This window comes from Bombina bombina, chromosome 1 (genome assembly GCF_027579735.1).
Source record: "Bombina bombina isolate aBomBom1 chromosome 1, aBomBom1.pri, whole genome shotgun sequence".
Classification (NCBI taxonomy): Eukaryota; Metazoa; Chordata; class Amphibia; order Anura; family Bombinatoridae; genus Bombina; species Bombina bombina.
Window position 1 is genome coordinate 270,673,718 of NC_069499.1, and position 23,188 is coordinate 270,696,905.

General features: G+C 38.5%; 1 protein-coding gene across 11 annotated transcripts in view; it reads left to right on the top strand.

The window, feature by feature from the left end:
- RYR3 (ryanodine receptor 3) overlaps positions 1-23,188 on the top strand; it is a 1,083,635-nt gene that overhangs the window by 702,533 nt on the left and 357,914 nt on the right. For all 11 annotated transcript variants that reach the window (XM_053697970.1, XM_053697969.1, XM_053697973.1 and 8 more), the window contains 3 exons: positions 15,065-15,211; positions 15,320-15,382; positions 21,981-22,056. In XM_053697970.1, the coding sequence (XP_053553945.1) occupies positions 15,065-15,211; positions 15,320-15,382; positions 21,981-22,056 (286 nt within the window). The remainder of the gene's footprint in view (positions 1-15,064; positions 15,212-15,319; positions 15,383-21,980; positions 22,057-23,188) is intronic.

Sequence of the window (23,188 nt, forward strand, 5' to 3'; positions counted from 1 at the left end):
ATGCAAATTAAAGGGACACAAAAGTAATACAATAACATTAACACACCACTTCCATTCCTTCATTTGCTGCATAAAGATAAAACATTTATTCTTTAATTTTCAGTTTGCAAAAAATTCTAAGTAACACAAAGTTATGCAGACATAGTTTAGTTTCCCTACCCTGGCAAAGCTGCTTCTGTCTGTCTGTAGCAGAGTACAACATTGTGCTTAAAGGGACATTTAACACTTTGAGGTGGTACTGGTAATATAAAATGATAAAGCATATATATATATATATATATATATATATATATATATATATATATACTGTATATATATATATATATATATATATATATATATATATATATATATATATATATATATATAACATTTCTGCAATATACTCGTTATCCCCTTTTCTTGTAATTCCATTATGAAATTGTGAGCTTTTCAGTCCTTGTTAGAAATGGATGTGCAGAACAATGTTGTATTCCCCACAGCCATTGGGGCCGATTTACCATTGTGCCGGCGGACATGGGGGTGTCAATTATCCCAATCGTATCTGACTGGGTTGATTGCTGACCTGAAGCGGAGTGGGTCTGAAACAGTATCCACTGCTTCATAAATCGACCCCATTGGCTGCACACTCTAGTGACCTATTTATAACTGTTCATAACTGTTCATAATTGGCCACAACAGAGAAGGTAACCTAAGTTACAACATGGCAGCACACATTGCTTTATAGGGGCCAATTTACACCCCCTGCTGGCGTCCGATTGGCCGCGAATCTGCAGAGGGTGGCGTTGCACCAGCCGCTCACAAGAGTTGCTGGAGCAATGCTGAATACGGAGAGCGTATTGCTCTCTGCATTCAGCGAGGTCTGGCAGACCTGATCCGCACTGTCGGATCAGGTCCGCCAGACCTTTGATAAATATCCCCCATAGACACTAAGGGGCCCATTTATCAAGCTCCGAATGGAGTCTTCAGACTCGCCAGAAACAGCAGTTATGAAGCAGCGGTCTAACGAATCGCCTGAAATCAACCCGATTGAGTATGGTTGAATGACACCCTCCTGCTGTCGGCCCATTGGTCGCGAGTCTGCAGGGGGCGGCGTTGCACCAGCAGCTCTTGTGAGCTGCTTGTGCAATGCTGAATACAGAGAGCGTATTGCTCTCCACATTCAGCGATGTCTTGCGGACCTGATCCGCACTGTCGGATCAGGTCCGCAAGACATTTGATAAATAGGCCCCTAAAACTTTACACTTATTTTGTCAATATTTAAACAGCTAATAAAACTTTAAAAATATCCATCTACATGCATTATTCTATCTAGCATTTATTTTGGAGATTACAAGTGGCGCAGTATTGTTTTTTTTTGCGTAAGCAGAAACTCCGCTTGGATTTAAATTTTTTAGTTTTTCGAGTTGCGTTTATGTTATAAGTTTTAAAAAAATGTATTTTGCACTAGCATTAACACAAATAGAGTTTTTGCATTTTTGCATTCCCCATAGAAGTCAATGGGAAAAAAAATTATTGAAAAAAACCCAAACACCCATTGCACAAGCAACATAGCATATTCACATTAGTAAATGTGAAATATTTACAGTAAATACATAGTTAAAATCTTTATTAAATATGAATATTGCATAATATGTTTTATCGTGTTTTTATCTACTTAAAGGGACATTCCAGCCAAAATTGAAATCCACATGAATGCATTTCAATTTTAAATAGAATGGTTTTTGTAATAGACATTTATTAGCAAAAATGCTACTGATAAAAGCTATAGCTGTTTCAAAAGTGTATTTAAGTATGCACCGTGCACCAGCATTTTAAACACAACACTTGCTCAGAGAGCCTAAGGTACTTGTACCATCTGTTAATGACTCAATTTGTTAACTGCTAACATGATACAAGCCCCACTGGCTGTCTGAGCAGCTGCATTTGTTAAAATACTGGTGCACTGAGAATATTGAACTATGCATCTTGTGCACAGAAAATTGTTAAAACTAAAAGAGTGATGAGTTTTAGTAGAAGCAATTTTACCAATACATGTATATTGGAAATATGTTTCTGTTCAAAGATGTAATTCATTTATGTGCAGTTCAATTTTGACTGGAATGTCCCTTTAATGTCAAATGGCTCTAATGCACTTATATATATATATATATATATATATATATATATGTCTTTATGCGTGTATGACACATATAAATACATTAATATATATGTGCACATATATAAACATATAGATATACAGTGGATATAAAAAGTCTACACACCCCTGTTAAAATGTCAGGTTTCTGTGATGTAAAAAAAAATGAGACAAAGATAAAGCAACTCCGAACTTTTTCCACCTTTAATGTGACCTATAAACTGTACAACTTAATTGAAAAACAAACTGAAACTTCTAGGTGGAGGGAAGTAAAAATAAAAAACTAATATAATATGGTTGCATAACTGGGGATGTAGTTGTGTTTAGAATTGAGCAATCACATTCAAAATCATGTTAAATAGGAGTCAGTACACACCTGCCATCATATAAAATGCCTCTGATCAACCCCAAATAAAGTTCAGCTGCTCTAGTTGGTCTTTCCTGACATTTTCTTAGTCGCATCCTACAGGAAAAGTCATGGTTCGCAGAGAGCTTCCAAAGCATCAGAGGGATCTCATTGTTAAAAGGTATCAGTCAGGAGAACGGTACAAAAGAATTTCCAAGGTATTAGATATACCATGGAACACAGTGAAGACAGTCATCATCAAGTGAAGAAAATATGGTGCAACAGTGACATTACCAAGAACTGGACGTCCCTCCAAAATTGATGAAAAGACAAGAAGAAAACTGGTCTGGGAAGCTGCCAAGAGGCCTACAGCACCATTAAAGGAGTTGCAGGAATATCTGGCAAGTACTGGCTGTGTGGTACATGTGACAACAATCACCCGTATTCTTCATATGTCTGGGCTATGGGGTAGAGTGGCAAGACGGAAGCCTTTGCTTACGAAAAAAAACATCCAAGCCCAGCTAAATTTTGCAAAAACACATCTGAAATCTGCAAAAAGCATGTCACAAAAGGTGTTCTGGTTAGATGAAACTAAGATTAAACTTTTTGGCCATAATACCAAAAGATATGTTCAGTGCAAAAACAACACTGCATATAACCAAAAGAACACCATACCCACAGTGAAGCATTTTGGTGACAGCATCATGCTTTGGGTCTGTTTTTCTTCAGCCGGAACTGGGGCGTTAGTCAAGGTAGAGGGAATTATGAACAGTTCCAAATACCAGACAATATTGGCACAAAACCTTCAGGCTTCTGCTAGAAAGCTGAAGATGAAGAGGAACTTCATCTTTCAGCATGACAACGCCCCAAAGCATACAAAATCAAATCAACAAAGGAATGGCTTCACTAGGAGAAGATTAAAGTTTTGAAATGGCCCCGTCAGAGCCCAGACCTGAATCCAATCGAAAATCTGTGGGGTGATGGCCCCGTCAGAGCCCAGACCTGCATCCAATCAAAAATCTGTGGGGTGATCTTAAGTGGGCCCTCACAATCTGACAAATTTGGAGTGTTTTTGCAAAGAAGAGTGGGCAAATCTTGCCAAGTCAAGATGTGCCATGCTGAAAAACTCATACTCAAAAAGACTGAGTGCTGTAATAAAATCAAAGGGTGCTTCAACAAAGTATTAGTATGCAACCATATTATTTTAGTTTGTTTTGCAATTGAGTTGTACAGTTTATAGGTCACATTAAAGGTGGAAAAAGTTCTGAAATGATTTATCTTTGTCTCATTTTTTTATATCACAGAAACATACGGCTAGATTTGGAGTTTTGTCGGTAACGACCCGAAAATCTAACGCCGGCTTTTTTCTGGCCGCACCATAAAAATAACTCTGGTATTGAGAGTCCACATAAAGGCTGCGTTAGGCTCCAAAAAAGGAGCGTAGAGCATTTTTAACGCAGCTTCAACTCTCGATACCAGAGTTGCTTACGCAAGCGGCCAGCCTCAAAAACGTGCTCGTGCACGATTCTCCCATAGGAAACAATGGGTCTGTTTGAGCTGAAAAAAAACCTAACACCTGCAAAAAAGCCGCGTTCAGCTCCTAACGCAGCCCCATTGTTTGCTATGCGGAAACACTTCCTACGTCTGCACCTAACACCCTAACATGTGCCCCGAGTCTAAACACCCCTAACCTTACACTTATTAACCCCTAATCTGCCGCCCCCGCTATCGCTGACCCCTGCATATTATTATTAACCCCTAATCTGCCGCTCCATAAACCGCCGCTACTTACATTATCCCTATGTACCCCTAATCTGCTGCCCTAACATCGCCGACCCCATATTATATTTATTAACCCCTAATCTGCCCCCACAACGTCGCCTCCACCTGCCTACACTTATTAACCCCTAATCTGCCGACCGGACCTGAGCGCTACTATAATAAAGTTATTAACCCCTAATCCGCCTCACTAACCCTATAATAAATAGTATTAACCCCTAATCTGCCCTCCCTAACATCGCCGACACCTAACTTCAATTATTAACCCCTAATCTGCCGACTGGAGCTCACCACTATTCTAATAAATGTATTAACCCCTAAAGCTAAGTCTAACCCTAACACTAACACCCCCCTAAGTTAAATATAATTTACATCTAACGAAATTAATTATCTCTTATTAAATAAATTATTCCTATTTAAAGCTAAATACTTACCTGTAAAATAAATCCTAATATAGCTACAATATAAATTATAATTATATTATAGCTATTTTAGGATTAATATTTATTTTACAGGCAACTTTGTAATTATTTTAACCAGGTACAATAGCTATTAAATAGTTAAGAACTATTTAATTGCTACCTAGTTAAAATAATTACAAAATTACCTGTAAAATAAATCCTAACCTAAGTTACAATTAAACCTAACACTATACTATCATTAAATTAATTAAATACAATACCTACAGTTACCTACAATTAAACCTAACACTACACTATCAATAAATAAATTAAATACAATTCCTACAAATAACTACAATGAAATAAACTAACTAAAGTACAACAAATAAAAAAGAACTAAGTTACAAAAAATAAAAAAATATTTACAAACATAAGAAAAATATTACAACAATTTTAAACTAATTACACCTACTCTAAGCCCCCTAATAAAATAACAAAGACCCCCAAAATAAAAAATGCCCTACCCTATTCTAAATTACTACAGTTCAAAGCTCTTTTACCTTACCAGCCCTGAACAGGGCCCTTTGCGGGGCATGCCCCAAAGAATTCAGCTCTTTTGCCTGTAAAAAAATAAACATACAATACCCCCCCCCCAACATTACAACCCACCACCCACATACCCCTAATCTAACCCAACCCCCCCTTAAATAAACAGATTGAGCTCGCATTCTATTGGCTGTTCCGATCAGCCAATAGAATGCGAGCTCAATCTGATTGGCTGATTGGATCAGCCAATCGGATTGAACTTGATTCTGATTGGCTGATTCCATCAGCCAATCAGAATATTCCTACCTTAATTCCGATTGGCTGATAGAATCCTATCAGCCAATCGGAATTCGAGGGACGCCATCTTGGATGACGTCCCTTAAAGGAACCGTCATTCGGCTAGTAGGCGTCGGGAGAAGAGGATGTTCCGCGTCGGAGGTCTGCAAGATGGATCCGGAAGAAAGAAGATTGAAGATGCCGTTGATAGAAGACTTCATCCGGATCATGGACCTCTTCAGCTCCCTCTTGGATGAAGACTTCATCCGGATCATGGACCTCTTCAGCTCCCGCTTAGATGAAGACTTCAGCCGGATCATGGACCTCTTCAGCCCCCCGCTTGGGCTTGGATCAGGACATCGGAGGAGCTCTTCTGGACGGATCGGTGTGATACCCGGTGAGGTGAAGACAAGGTAGGATGATCTTCAGGGGCTTAGTGTTAGGTTTATTTAAGGGGGGTTTGGGTTAGATTAGGGGTATGTGGGTGGTGGGTTGTAATGTTGGGGGGGGGTATTGTATGTTTTTTTTTACAGGCAAAAAAGCTGAATTCTTTGGGGCATGCCCCGCAAAGGGCCCTGTTCAGGGTTGGTAAGGTAAAAGAGCTTTGAACTTTAGTAATTTAGAATAGGGTAGGGCATTTTTTTATTTTGGGGAGCTTTGTTATTTTATTAGGGGGCTTAGAGTAGGTGTAATTAGTTTAAAATTGTTGTAATATTTTTCTTATGTTTGTAAATATTTTTTTATTTTTTTGTAACTTAGTTCTTTTTTATTTTTTGTACTTTAGCTAGTTTATTTAATTGTATTTATTTGTAGGAATTGTATTTAATTAATTTATTGATAGTGTAGTGTTAGGTTAATTGTAGGTAATTGTAGGTAGTTTATTTAATTAATTTATTGATAGTGTAGTGTTAGGTTTAATTGTAACTTAGGTTAGGATTTATTTTACAGGTAATTTTGTAATTATTTTAACTATTTTAGCTATTAAATAGTTCGTAACTATTTAATAGCTATTGTACCTGGTTAAAATAAATACAAAGTTACCTGTAAAATAAATATTAATCCTAAAATAGCTATAATATAATTATAATTTATATTGTAGCTATATTAGGGTTTATTTTACAGGTAAGTATTTAGCTTTAAATAGGAATAATTTATTTAATAAGAGTTAATTAATTTCGTTAGATTAAAATTATATTTAACTTAGGGGGGTGTTAGTGTTAGGGTTAGACTTAGCTTTAGGGGTTAATACATTTATTAGAATAGCGGTGAGCTCCAGTCGGCAGATTAGGGGTTAATGTTTGAAGTTAGGTGTCGGCGATGTTAGGGAGGGCAGATTAGGGGTTAATACTATTTATTATAGGGTTAGTGAGGCGGATTAGGGGTTAATAACTTTATAATAATAGCGGTGCGGTCTGCTCGGCAGATTAGGGGTTAATAACTGTAGGAAGGTGGAGGCGACTTTGAGGGGGCAGATTAGGGGTTAATAAATATAATATAGGGGTCGGCGGTGTTAGGGGCAGCAGAATAGGGGTACATAAATATAACGTAGGTGGCGGCGCTTTGCGGTCGGCAGATTAGGGGTTAATTATTGTAGGTAGCTGGCTGCGACGTTGTGGGGGGCAGGTTAGGGGTTAATAAATATAATATAGGGGTCGGCGGTGTTAGGGGCAGCAGATTAGGGGTAAATAGGGATAACGTAGTTGGCGGCAGTGTACAGAGCGGAAGATTAGGGGTTAAAAAATTTAAATATAGTGGCGGCGATGTGGGGGGACCTCGGTTTAGGGGTACATAGGTAGTTTATGGGTGTTAGTGTACTTTAGAGTACAGTAGTTAAGAGCTTTATAAACCGGCGTTAGCCCAGAAAGCTCTTAACTACTGACTTTTTTCCTGCGGCTGGAGTTTTGTCGTTAGATGTCTAACGCTCACTTCAGACACGACTCTAAATACCGGAGTTAGAAAAATCCCATTGAAAAGATAGGCTACGCAATTGACGTAAGGGGATCTGCGGTATGGAAAAGTCGTGGCTGAAAAGTGAGCGTTAGACCCTTTTTTGAGTGACTCCAAATACCGGCGGTAGCCTAAAACCAGCGTTAGGAGCCTCTAACACTGGTTTTCACGGCTAACGCCAAACTCCAAATCTAGGCCATAACTTTTTAACAAGGGTGTGTAGACTTTTTATATCCACTGTGTATATATATATATATATATATATATATATATATATATATATATATATATATAATACATAAATACAAATACATATTTAGCAATGTATATGTAACACCCAAGATCTCCTATCTTTGAGCCCTTATAACTTTTTTGTGCAATATTTTGACAAAATATTTTTTATTAGACAGTGTTAATATGAGTGTAACTGTACATTATATATACAGGGAAAAGAGAAGAAAGAGGCTATCAGCACTCTATCCTACTCACAGGTTTAAAAAAAAAAAAAAAAAAAAACTAAATTTTATTAAATATATTTTAAAAACAGAAATTACTCTGTACTCCACAATAATTACCCATACCCCACGTAAAAGCCGTATGTCACTCCCCTGTTTCCTGGCCGATAACAGGAAGAGTCTGCTTCAGGTGACAGGAGTGACAGGGACAGTCCAATATACACCAATAGTGAAAAACAAACGCGTTTCAGCCGTTTACCGGCCTTTCTCAATGTTTCCTGCTGTGTATCAAAGTGAAATGAACAAGCCGAAGCATAACGGTCAGCTGACTTATAACCGGATCTAGGAAGCGTCATGGCCAATCAGTAACCGCCATTTTCACACACCCCTCATACCTCGTCATCATAGGGGGGCGTGTAACAGTAACTGCGAGTTAACTGGTGATCTAGCTATTTACATTGGACAGGTCTAATCATAACGCTATCTGATAACAAATTACCTGGACACAGAAAACTAATCGTAGAGAGCTATACTATAAAAAAAACTGTAGTTAGCAGTTAATTGGGTTTGCATCAAATGTAAAATGGCCAATTTGACAATAATGCTTAATAAAGGAAAGTGCTATGATGAGGTGGGCACAGTATGAAGATTATTAGGTACGCTATTTGCAGTTTTTGTGAACGGATATATCCACTGAGTACAAATCCTATACTTTTAGTAAAAAGGCTCCATAACTATTTGCTTATCAGTAACCATAGTAGCAATAATGTATAAAAATTTTTCTCATATTATTGCGGTGTTAAGATCTATAATCGCTTGCTCAGTATACCAGAGTGGTCATTGAATAAGATTTGACCAATAACTAATCCCAAACATCCATATAAATCTGATCTTAATAAACCTTTCAAGAAATATATGTATCTGATAGTCATCTAAGACAAACTTATAAGCTCTGAAACTTGAAAATGTCTCTAATTCAGGTAATGAGAATACAATATATTGATACAAAACGAAATGGAATATAATTTTTTTTATATATGTGGGAAATAATGGATTGATTTATTATCGTGGAATATCCTTAATAATTATCCATAAAATGCCATAGCTTCAATCTATCATATAGCGTTGAATGTGTATAATCACCAAGTACCCTTGAGTGTGAGAAAATTCTTGATAAATTGTCTAGATATGTTATTATTGTGTATAAGAACAGTTAAAGGTACACCCAATGATTATTGTTCTCATTTATTCCATGGGACATTACTGTGTTCAAATTGTATAACCATTTTGTTTCCAATTTTAATAGTCTCTGTTCCGTTGCTCCCCCTCTAATACCCGGTCTAAGTCTCTCTAACCCCCAACATTTGAAATCTTTGGGATTCCCATTGTGGAATTGTAGAAAATGCTGAGCCACACTAGTGATTTTTTTTTACCCTTTTCTACATCTTTCTGGGCAGTTCTTATATTACCCAAATGCTCCGTCATGCGGGTACCCATACATCTAGTTGTCATTCCTATGTAATATAAATCACATTTACAAGAAAGGCAATAGATCACATTGGTACTTTTACAATTGATATGAACCCTAATTTTCCAGATTTTACCAAATCTATGCACTACAGTCTGTTGTTTAGTCATATATTGGCAAACTTTACAATTACCGCAGGCGATAGAGCCTTTAAACAGAGGGGTTTTATTTATGTTTCTAGCAAAGTGACTTCTGGTTAATGAATCACTGATATTATTTGCCCGTCTGAAAGTAAAAGCTGGAGTATCTGGAATCAAGGGTCTTAGTAATTCATCTGCTTTTAGAACATACCAATGATTTTTCACAATGTTACTGATTTGGCCACTGGTTGCTGAATAAGTGGTCACAAATCTTAGGGAGTTATCTTTCTTTTTAACCTTAGGGGTGAGCAATTCTGTCCTGTCTCTGGTAAGTGCCTTATTATAAGCTCTGGCTAAAGATTTCCTCGAGTACCCTCTATTGAGTAATTTGGTTCTTAATTCCAACGCTGCTGTTTTAAACATATCTACAGTACTACAGTTTCTCCTTAAACTAAGGTATTCTCCTACTGGTAGCCCCTTTATAGTAGATGGATGGTGATAACTACTAGCTAGGAGTATGTTGTGTGTTGCTGTAGGTTTTCTGTAGGCACCAGTTTTCAAGTGGTTCTCAACTTTTCGAATTGTAAGAAAATCTAGAAATTCCACTTCCTCAAAACTGACTGTAGAGGTCAGAAATAAACCTAAAGGGTTGACATTAAAGGGTTGACTGATGAATTCAAGTAATCGATCATGAGGGCCATTCCACACAAAGAATATATCGTCTATATATCTGGAACAGTGGGAAATATGGGTAGTTGTTTAAGAGATTCATGAAACACTATTGTCTCTTCCCTCCATCCCAGATATATTTTAGCATATGTGGGGGCACACGAGGTGCCCATAACTGTCCCACATACCTGACCTGCAGGTAAAACCTATCATCGAATACAAAGAAGTTGTGTGTTAATACAAATTCCAACAATTTGATAATAAATTCCTTTAATTCACATGACATATTGGGCTCTTTAGATAGAAAATGAGCAATTGCTTTACAGCTCCACTTTGTCTGAATGCTAGTGTAGAGAGATTCTACGTCACATGGGACAAGGATAGTCTCGGAATTGATTTCAACTTCTTGTATTTTATTTAGGATATGCATCGTATCCCTTGTGTTGGAAGGGAGGGACTCAACTATATGTCTCAGTCTTACATCCACGTACTTACTTGCCTTCTCAGTAAGTGAGTCTATGCCTGACACTATTGGTCTCCCCGGTGGTTTGGTGAGACTCTTGTGTACTTTAGGAAGCAAGTAGAACGTGGCCACTCTAGGTTCTTTTACTTGTAAGAACCCAAATTAAATTCTCTTTTCCCTGTATATATAATGTTTATTCAGGGGTAGCACCGGTCCCAATTTATTTTGGCTCCTTTACCTACCTAATTAATTTTCATAGTGCCAGCGACATTTTTTCTTTGTTTCTATTGTAACATTGTGCATTGTAATGTAAAAGTTAACCACAGCTCTGAGATCGCAGAAAGGATTGAAATGTAAAGGGCAATTGCACTAGCACCATCGCAATTTCGCTCCACTTGTAATACCAAGTGGCTTGCAAGAAACACAATTGTGCTAGCGCAAAACCATTTGTGCCTCACTTGTATATCCTTTAGTGTTTAATGTCCCTTTAATGTCATTGGCAATACAGCCTAGTTGTATTGTCCTTGATTGTGCAAACAAAACAAATTCAGATCTTAACCTCCCTTAACAGCTTGTTTTAGGCTTTCTCTTTAAAGTGAATGTAAACTTTGACGTGTGCCCTGTTTTTAAAAATCCTATTAAAAACAGGGGCACTTTCATTCATCAAAGTTTACATTTCACCGGTTTTGTTAAAATACCTTTTCTTCTTGAAAGCCGGACCAGCGATTCCCCCGCCTGCCGCTCGTCTCTTCATACGTCAGAAATGAGGATCTGGCTTCCTCCAATCACGGCATGGCCTCAGGCAATGTTTGCTCTGGGGGGGAAGCCGTGATTGGAGGAAGCCGGATTCTTTATTTCTGACGTAAGAAGAGACGAGCGGCAGGCGGGGGATCGCTGGTCCGGCTTTCAAGAGGAAAAGGTAAGTATTTTAACAAAACCGCAAAAATGTAAACTTTAATGAATGAAAGTGCCCCTGTTTTTAATAGGATTTTTAAAAACTGCACACAAAGTTTACATTCACTTTAATTTCTACCTTCGTTAGGGCTCTTCATTCTCAGACATAATGCTATATAAGATTATTTCTAATGGGTATAAAGTCCCATTTGATGTTGTCCCTTCTTCATATTCAGAGATTATCTCTCTTCTTTGGATCCTGTGCTCCAGCAGGTACGTTGCCAGGATGAAGAGCACCTCATTCTTTCTCATCCCCTTCAGCTGGTTTCACCCGGAGAGTGCTACCTGTGTATTTGCTGCACCATCTCAGTTTACCAAGATAGACAAGGGCAGTTTTGCTTTACTGTTATTTCACATTCTGGTTCCTTGATGCCGTTGCTTAAAATCTCAAGTGTGGTTAGTTTATGGTAACCATCGTCCTTCACAGTACTTGCCTTTAAATCCGGCTTAATCCACACTGCTTTCAGTACCTCCTTTTTGGTTTGGTTTAAGTCCATTTTGCTTTTCTCCCAAGTCTGCCTTCTGCTTATCTATTCACGCAATTTTAAGCAACTTTCTAATTTACTCCTATTATCATATTTTCTTTGTTCTCTTGGTATCTTTATTTGAAAAAGCAAGAATGTAATCTTAGAAGCCAGCCCATTTTTGGTTCAGCATCTGGGTAGCGCTTGCTGGTTGGTGGCTACATATAGAGGCCAATTTATCAAATGTCTGTCGGACCTCATCCAACAGTGCGGATCAGGTCCGACAGACCGCTGAATGCGTAGAGCAATACGCTCTCTGTATTCAGCATTGCACCAGCAGCTCACAAGAGCTGCTGGTGCAACGCCGCCCCCTGCAGACTCGCCAGCAGGGGGTGTCAATCAACCCGATTGTACTCGATCGGGTTTTATTGTGGCGATTCCTGTCCGCCTGCTCAGAGCAGACGGACAGGGTTATGGAGCAGCGGTCATTAGACCGCTGCTTCATAACTGGTGTTTCTGGCGAGTCTAAAGACTCGCCAGAAACACGGCCCTTTAAGCTCCTTTTCGGAGCTTGATAAATGGGCCCCTTAGATACCAATCAACAAGCACTACCCAGGTGCTGAACCAAATATGGACCGGCTCTTTAGTTTATAAAGTAAATAAAGATACCAAGAGAACAAAGAAAATGTGATAATAGGAGTAAATTTGAAAGTTACATAAAATTGCGTGCTCTATCTGATTAATGAAAGTTAAATTTTGACTAGTCTATCCCTTTAATTGAATAATGAATTGATATTAACTCATTAGTCATGAATTATCTGCTGCTTCACGTTCTGTCACACAGGTTGAAAGGTGAGTAGCAAATACTATGTTTATATTATGTAAAGGTGCTCTATTAAAACAATGCTAGATAGTACCTTTTAAGTTGTTAGGGGTTATTTTGGGTGGGGGAGGGGTTATACTAAAAATGTATATCATGTATTTGTTTGTGAAAGAAAATTAGTATTCTAACAAAAGTGTGTCTGCTCTCAAGCAAAATCTATTTAAAGGGCACTCTACTTATGTGCATGTGTATTTTATATACTATACACTAGGGGGTAGATTTAACAAGCAGCGCATGCTGCTTTCTACGCCCAGTGTTTCAGGCTCGCCTGAAACGAAAGTTAAGAAGCAGCGGTCGTAAGACGATCGGGATGATTGACACCCCCTGCTAGCAACCGCCAGTGAGTAGGTGTAATGCTCATGGGATACTCCTCTATCAGACCGAACTCGGCCAGTAGTCTTGTTATCCCGGCGTCGAGCCGGAATGATAGGGAATATCCCAGAGCAGAGAAAGATAAAGATATGAGGAGAGCGGCACTCACCACAGGCAGGACAGTCCCCAGTGGTAACAGGAGCAGTCCAAAGATAAACCACTTGAAAAGTCAGGCAGGCAGGGTTTGGTAACGGTAAAGCAGTCCAATGGCACACCACTAGAATGGTCAGGCAGGGTTTGGCAACAGTAAAGCAGTCCAAGGGCACACCACTAGAATGGTCAGGCAGGCAAGGTTTGGCAACAGTAAAGCAATCCAGCAGTTTAAGGGTTAAGGCAGGTAGAGTAGTCAGGCAGGCAGGTTCAGCAACAGCAAGCAATCCAGCAGTTCAAGGGTTAAGGCAGGTAGAGTAGTCAGGCAGGCAGGTTCAGTAACGATAAGAGGCACAGGAGAGATCGATCACCCAGGAGCACACAAAGCAACACCTATACTTGGGCAGTGACAGATTGTTCCTCCCAGATTCAAATAGGCGCAGATTCGCGCCTCAGAGGTCCGCCCGGCATCTGGAGCGTGCGGCGATGACGTCAGCGCCGCACGCATCCAGAGCCGACACTGCCCCTGACAACGAGCAGAGAAGGAGACGCTGCGCCCCTAGCAATGGCTAGTGCGCCGCAGCGTGACAGTAGGGGGTGACATTGCACAAGCATTTCACTAGAAATGCTTGTGCAATGTTAAATGCCGACAGCGTATTTAGTATTTAGCGATGTCATGTCCGCCCAGCACTTGGTAAATTGACCCCTATGAATCATTGATCTACTTCGTTAATGGTATAATTACAGATTTGCATTTACTTTTATATTTATGTTGTCTTTACTTTTAACTATGTTATACTCATTCTGGGTACTTTGCTACCTCTGGGTAAGGCTTGAAGGAAATCATTCAGCTACATGAGAAGTGATGGCTGCTTTCAGGCACTGAGCTGTTAATTGACTTATTTATTTTAGGGCAATGTTAGGTGTCCCCTTCAGGGGGTAAGTGTCAGTGCAGGCCAAAGCCTGGGGCCTAGTGTACCACCTGAGGCATATGTAGATTACCTGATAAGGGCCCCTTAGAATGACTCAGACCACGCAGCATTATGATCGAAAGCCAATTCTGTTTATTGCACAGTGCAAGCCTTTCTTATAGTAACATACAGGGTTAAGGGGATGACACGTTAGGACCGCGTCATCTTACACAGTTATACAGAGCAAAGTACAAGGAAAAACTGGAACATGAGTTTCTCATAACAATAATTGCATGGTCATAACAAACTACCATCTGCTACCCCAAACTACCCCTAACAGGCAACTTCAAGCAAGTTATGTACCAAGAGTTTTGTGCCTGTTTGTTTTATATTTTAACATGGTCCTACTTTTCTTAACTGGAGCAAACTATCTTTTTACAAACAATCAGTGTTAGATGTAAATGACGTGTGGAAATGGTTCTGTAATTAGGGCATACTGTACACCCAATGCACTATAATATTTTTTGTTGTACTTGTAAAAATAAAATATTTCACTTCCTCTACACTTCCTCTACGTATTATCTAACAATTAATGTGAATGTGTTTTGTTAATTACCATTGTAAATCCTTAATAAAAGCTTTGCTTGTGACTTTTTTACTTCATGATTACACTGCAGCTCTAATGTTTCATGACATCTGTGGCTGTTAGTAAGGGAGTATCTGGATTTTCAGTGATGTTGACGGTGTCTTTTTCCTTTAATAGGAAAAAGAAATTTATCGGTGGCCTGTAAGAGAGTCTGTGAAGACCATGTTGGCCATGGGCTGGAGTGTGGAACGGACCAAAGAAGGGGAGGCTTTAGCACTTCACCGGGAAAATGAGAAGATGCGTAGCATATCCCAAAACAGCCAAGTAAGTAGCAGAACAGATATATGTAGGCGCCATGCACTTTAGGAATAGATGACCTGTATGCATTGATTTTCTCTGTATGTTTTCATTAACATAACTTTTGTTTTTAAGGGAAATGGCTACAACCCTTCACCAATTGATTTGAGTAATGTTGTACTTTCTCGGGAACTCCAGGTTTGTCCTTGCTCTTCCATTTTAATTTTCTTTTAATTTAAAAGAAATAAATACTATGAAGTTCAAATGTTGGCTATAAACATGCAAGTATCTTTCCTCAACCATTAGTCTTGTGGTGTTTCTACAGACTGTCAAGTAATACAGGATTCTTTAAACTTTTTTTCCCAAGACCCAGTGTCATGATACGACCCTATTTTTATGTTTGGTATTAAAATTTCTGAAGTAATATACAAGATAGCTGCAATTTTTGGAAAAGTGACTAAAATGTGTGTGTACTTTATTCCTGATTGTTGTCAAACTTGAAAGTGTTGTAAAAGGTAATAACACACACAGATTCTCATACAACACACACACCACACACTCCCATATAACACACACACACACCACACGCTCTCATACAACACACACACACAGACACCACATGCTCTCATACAACACACACACACACACCACATACCACACACTCTCATATAACACACACACACACCACACACTCTCATATAACACACAGACACCACATTCTCTCATACAACACACACACACACCACACACCACACACTCTCATATAACACACACACACACCACACACTCTCATATAACACACAGACACCACATGCTTTCATACAACACACACACACACTCTCATATAACACACACACACATACCACACACTCTCATATAACACACACACCACAGGCTCTCATACAACACACACACACAGACATCACTCGCTCTCATACAACACACACACACCACACACTCTCATATAAAGCTGTATGAATGGAAAGTCAATGATTTAAGACTCCTAATAGGGGGTGCTATAAGTTTATATATATGGAGAATATATATATTTTAGACTTGGACATAGATATATTTGATCATAATTATATCAGTGTATGGAATACAATTAGTTAGATATATGATTATACTGGGAGTACTAGTTACAAAATACAACTTAATAAAAATAGAATTGTGCTATACCAAGATGTTAATAGACCTAGGCCTTTATGTATGAATGTCCATTTGTGGTTGGGGATTCAACTGGATGTCAGTGGATGAAGCTGTTGTTCAATGTGAATGGTTAGGGCTGCACTCTTCTCGCATAAAGATGTCACAGGATCTAAAATTGAGAAAGAACAAGAGAGGCGCCTGTGTGTACCGGTAAAAAACTGTAGTAATCACACTCAAAAAACCCTAGTCAGGGTACTCACATTTGTGAAAAGCACTCAGACAGTGCTATTAGACACAGGCTGGATATTTGGCAGCAACCCAGTTCACTGATCAGCCTGGATACAGGAACAAGAAGGCAACAAATCTGGAGAGAGAAGACAGACAGGGCGTCTGTGTGTACCAGTAATACAACCGGGTAGTATAAGTTTATAAATCCCTAATCAGGGTACTCACATTTGTGAACAGCACTCAGACAGTGCTATCAGACGCAGGCTGGATGTTTGACAGCGACCCAGCTCACTGAACAGACCGGTGACAGGAACACTGGAACACAGGAACCCAGGGACACTCCGGTCCCAAAGATAGAGTGGTGCAAAAAGAAATGTTGCTGCAATAGTTGCAGCTAGAGACTCCCTGAGGGAGTGGTAAGTAATTGGTAGGCTAGTAAGGCAAGGTCCCAATGCAAAATAAAGTTCTTAAAAGATAATTTATTAAAAATAGAATATATATAAAAACAAAAGAACCAAAAGGTAGGGAATGCTAGCAACCCTCCTTATCAATTGCAACGCGTTTCTCAGCACTTCAAAACGCTGTTTCATCAGGCATAAAATCCAAGCTGTGAATAGCCTTTAAATATACATGCACATACAAGCCTTACCAATAATGATACAAAACAAATGAACACATTAACAGAATAAAACCTGGGAATCCTCCCCCTCAAGGGCCAGTTCTCAGCAACTTTAACCCATTGTTTGAGATGTATATTTCATTGATCCTAAATGTATTATTAGTGATCCAAGTCACTTTATGGGGTAACTAAAGATATCATTATACATATAATATGTCTATTTGAAGACAATGTTCTAAATCAATCTGTCTTTCTTTCTTTTCCAACCGTGGTATAGATTAAATTAGTTTAGCTCTAAAAAATATCTCTATGTTGCTCAGAGCAATCGCCCTAAAACTTTGATAAAATATTGTGGTATACGTGATATTTTGTCTTACCTTGAGGAAGCATCGTGGGTATAATTATATATAAAGGGAATTTTTTAACATCCTTGAAAAGAGTGAATAAATTACAATCCGTGAGCAAAGGGAATGGTATAAAAATAAAAAATTGAAAAATAAAAAATGTGCATTATGAGTGTATCAGAGGCGGCTAAACTGACTGATGATATTTGGCCAATAATGTGAGTGTAAAGATTAACTAGGAAGCCCATAGGTTATCAGACTGAGCACTGTCATGTCAATACAGGGCTTCTACGTATAACTGGGCGGGTGTTATTTTCAGGATAATGTGGATAGTAATATTCAGTATCTTATAGGTTGGAAACAGGGGCGCTGCTCGGGAGGTGTGTCATATAACTGTGACGCATATGAGGGAGCGGACAATACGTTTAACATGATATATCATTTTAACAAATAACCTATAAGCCTAATAGATAGTAGAGGAACTGATATTCTATCTTTGTTGACAGTGACCTTTAGGAAGGCGCCAACCTAATTGGAAATATATATGTGTGTGTGTGTGTGTGTGTGTGAATTAGGTTGTGCAACCAAACTATTGGAGGTAGCTGGGTACGTGCCTGACAGCCATGAACCTTATACTAATCAAGTAACAATGTCTATAGAGGAATCTAAAATGACTACGACAATTCAGTGATATTGACAAGGGGCGTATTATTTTTCCTGGGTGAGCTATCTACGGTAATTCAGGGAACTCTATAATGTGATATGGGACCATAAGGAGTCCTGAAAATAGCAGGGGGCGGGACATTTTATAGGGTGAGCAATCTATAATGTGAAAAGGAACAATAAGGGGTCCTATGGTGGTATAGTGAATACTATAGTGTACTATATGAGTTCCTTGATAGGACGCTATCCTAGGAATGTGACTTATAACTGTGAACATGAAGGGGACAAATATAACTACCGACATTAAAAGAAATGTCATAAAATTAAAAAAAAACTACATGCGCCCTTAAAAGGGCTGATGTGATATACTATGTGACAGTGATTGGTAGGTCATATACGTGACCTATATAGTGGACACCTATTTGATGGTATGTGATCTATCGAATGAGATTTGTCAAACTATAATGGTGCCTAGAATACAAGTTTATAACGACCTAGGGGGAGGAATTATGTGTCGAGGAGGGTGTGTGTGTAAAGCATTGACATAAATATGTATATATATACTATACAATGTTTAGAGAACTCTAATGGGAAAGACGTAGTATCTGTATATCTATATATGTCTAAAGTGAGAACCCAGTTGTAAATAAGGGAATACTAAACTTTTTATAATATTTATATATATGATATTTTTAGATATCGTTTATATATATAAATAACGACTTGGAAAATTGCCAGGGCTTGAGGGTAGCAGAGAAAAACACTAAGGCTAATAAATAGCTTCACACTAGTACCTGGCTATAAAAGATGCTAATAGGAGAGGGGAAATATCTGTTAGGGTTAATACCACCAGGATTGCTCACCCTATGAAATGTCCCGCCCCCTGCTATTTTCAGGACTCCATATTGTCCCTTATCACATTATAGAGTTCCCTGAATCACCGTAGATAGCTCACCCAGGAAAATGATCCGCCCCTTGTCAATATCACTGAATTGTCGTAGTCATTTTAGATTCCTCTATAGACATTGTTACTTGATTAGTATAAGGTTCATGGCTGTCAGGCACGTACCCAGCCACCTCCAATAGTTTGGTTGCACAACCTAATTCACACACACACACACACACACTTATATATATATATATTTCCCATTAGGTTGGTGCCTTCCCAAAGGTCACTGTCAACAAAGATAGAATATTAGTTCCTCTTCTATCTAATAGGTTATCCACATTATCCTGAAAATAACACCCGCCCAGTTATACGTAACAGCCATGTATTGACATGACAGCGCCCAGTCTGATAACCTATGGGCTTCCTAGTTAATCTTTACACTCACATTATTGGCCAAATATCGTCAGTCTGTTTACCCGCCTCTGATACACTCATGAGGCGCATTTTTTATTTTTCAATTTTTATTTTTATACCGTTCCCTTTGCTCACAGATTGTAATTTATTTACTCTTTTCAAGGATGTTAAAAAATTCCCTTTATATATAATTATACCCATGGTGCTTCCTCAAGGTAAGACAAAATATCACGTATACAACAATATTTTATCAAAGTTTTAGGGCGATTGCTCTGAGCAACATAGAGATATTTTTTAGAGTTAAACTAATTTAATCTATACCACGGTTGGAAAAGAAAGAGAGATTGATTTAGAACATTGTCTTCAAATAGACATATTATATGTTAAAGTGACTTGGATCACTAATAATACATTTAGGATCAATTAAATATACATCTCAAACAATGGGTTAAGTTGCTGAGAACTGTCCCTTGAGGGGAAAAATTCCCAGGTGTTAATCTGTTAATGTGTTCATTTGTTTTGTATCATGATTGGTAATGTGCATGTATATTTAAAGGCTATTTACAGCTTGGATTTTATGCCTGATGAAACAACGTTTTGAAGCGATGAGAAATGCGTTTTAATTTATGAGGAGGGTTGCTAGCATTCCCTACCTTTTGGTTCTTTTGTTTTTTTATATATTCTGTTTTTAATAAATTATCTTTTAAGAACTTTATTTTGCATTGGGACCTTGCCTTACTAGCCTACCAATCACTTACCACTCCCTCAGGGAGTCTCTAGCTGCAACTATTGCAGCAACATTTCAATATCTTTTTGCACCACTCTATCTTTGGGACCGGAGTGTCCCTGGGTTCCAGTGTTCCTGTCACCGGTCTGTTCAGTGAGCTGGGTCGCTGTCAAACATCCAGCCTGCGTCTGATAGCACTGTCTGAGTGCTTTTCACAAATGTGAGTACCCTGACTAGGGTTTTTTGAGTGTGATTACTACAGTTCTTTACCGGAACACATAGGCGCCTCTCTTGTTCTTTCTCAATTTCACACTCTCATATAACACACACCCCACAGGCTCTCATACAACACACACACACAGACACCACACACTCTCATACAATACACACCACACACTCTCATATAACACACACACCACACACTCTCATATAACACACACACACAGACACCACACTCTCTCATACAACATACACCACACACTCTCATATAACACACACACCACATGCTCTCATACAACACACACACACAGACACCACACACTCTCATACAATACACACACACAGACACCACACACTCTCATACAACATACACCACACACTCTCATATAACACACACACACACACCACACACTCTCATATAACACACACACACACCACACACTCTCATATAACACACACCACACTCTTATATAACACACACACACCACACACTCTCATATAACACACACACACTCTCATATAACACACACACACACAACACACGCTCTCATACAACACACACACACACCACACACTCTCATATAATCACACACACAACACACTCTCATACAACATACACACACACCACACTGTCATACAACACACACACCACACACTCTCATATAACACACACACACCATACACTCTCATATAACACACACACCACACACTCTCATATAACAAACACACACCACACACTCTCATATAACACACACACACCACACGCTCTCATATAACACACACACACACACAACACACGCTCTCATATAACACACACACACCACACGCTCTCATACAACACACACACACACCACACGCTCTCATACAACACACACACACACCACACACTCTCATACAACACACACACACATACTACACACTCTCATACAAAACACACACACTCTCATACAACACACACACACCACATACTCTCATATAACACACACCACACACTCTCATACAACACACACCACACACTCTCGTATAACACACACACACCACACACTCTCATACAGCACACACCACACACACTCTCAAATAACACACCCACTACATAAACTCTCCTACATCACACAGAAGTCACGACCCAGTAAACATGGTGTTGCGACCCAGTGATGGGTCCCGACACGTGGTTTGAAGAACCCTAGTGTAATATACAAAGTTAAAAAATGTCAGGCCTCTACTAGTTTAATGGATTGAGTACAATTATTTTGCAGTGACTTGTATTTCACATTATATACTATTTAGCACAGAAAAAAATGCTTATATCCAAATAAGGCTGCTTTCTGTGCCATTTGACAAATGAGATGAAAAGTTTCTTGGCACCAAAAATGAGAGAAAGTAAGAACATATGTATTTTAAAAATAATCATTATAAATAATTGGAATTTAATCCAGTAATCACATTTTTATCTTGAATGGCATGCCCTATATATTATCTTCCCTATTTATCAGTATATTGTTGGCTGAAGCTGATTGATCATTTTTGCATGTGACTCCATACAGGGAATGGTTGAGGTCATGGCAGAAAACTACCACAACATTTGGGCCAAAAAGAAGAAATTTGAACTAGAGAGCAAAGGTGAGAAAAAATAGAATGTACTTGAAGTTTGACAAAGCTAATTCATCACCTAAAAAGGAACATTAAAGTTAGCATTAAACTTTCATTATTAAGATACAGCATGTAATTTTAAACAACATTAAAATTTACTTCTAATATCAAATTTGTTTGATTCCCTTGGTATCCTTTGTTGAAGTGTAATCTGAGTTAGGCTCATAAGGACCCAGGTTCCTGTGCAAGTCTTTCAAAATCTGTGGCGGCAGTGGTCACAACAGTTTTTGTAGCAGTTATACACATACACATTCCTCATGAGCTCCTATGAGCCTACATAGATTTATACTTCAAAAAAGGATACCAAGAGAAGGAAGCAAATTTGATAATAGAAGGAAATTAGAAAGTTGTTAAGTTTGCATGTTCTTTCTAAACCATGAAATATTAATTTTGACTTTACTGTCCCTTTAACATAATGATATGAGGTGTGGTAAGTGAATGGCTTATAAAATATTTTAGACTTGATATTTCACCATGTGCTGATGAATGAATTTTAAGGTTAATTTCCTTGGTTATTTGCATAGTTATAATTTATTAAGGTGTATGAGGCTGTGACGATTCTTCTGGGGCTGATAAATAGACTGTGATATATAATAGGCTGAGAATTGATATTGGTTAAACAATTTGCTGAAGAATGCCCTTTTTTGCTCATGATATCTGTTTCAGGATTGATGGATCTGGCTGTGAAATTTATTGGGCTGTGGGAATCTTCTAAATCATCTTTGCAATATATTCTGTTGGTAATCAACCCAAAATAGAGGGGGCACCTGAGAAGTATTAACAACTATATACAGTAATACAATAGAAAAGAATCCTTCACAAATCAAATAGAGTCTTATTTATAATATTGTCCCTAAACCGCAAATAATCGGCAGCTCTTCCAAAATACAAGTCGATCCCAATCTGTAGAAATATAAACACAGAAGGCGCCTCCAACAGTGCAATACGGTTAATAAAGCAAACTTCCCAGGAATATGAGATAGACTCATTGTAGTCACAATTGGATCAGCACTCTGATGTGCTGATAGAAACAGACTTTGATATCTAAGGGTCTCAGCTCTCTGAAATGTCTGAGAAGTTTGGTTTATTAGCCTTATTGTAC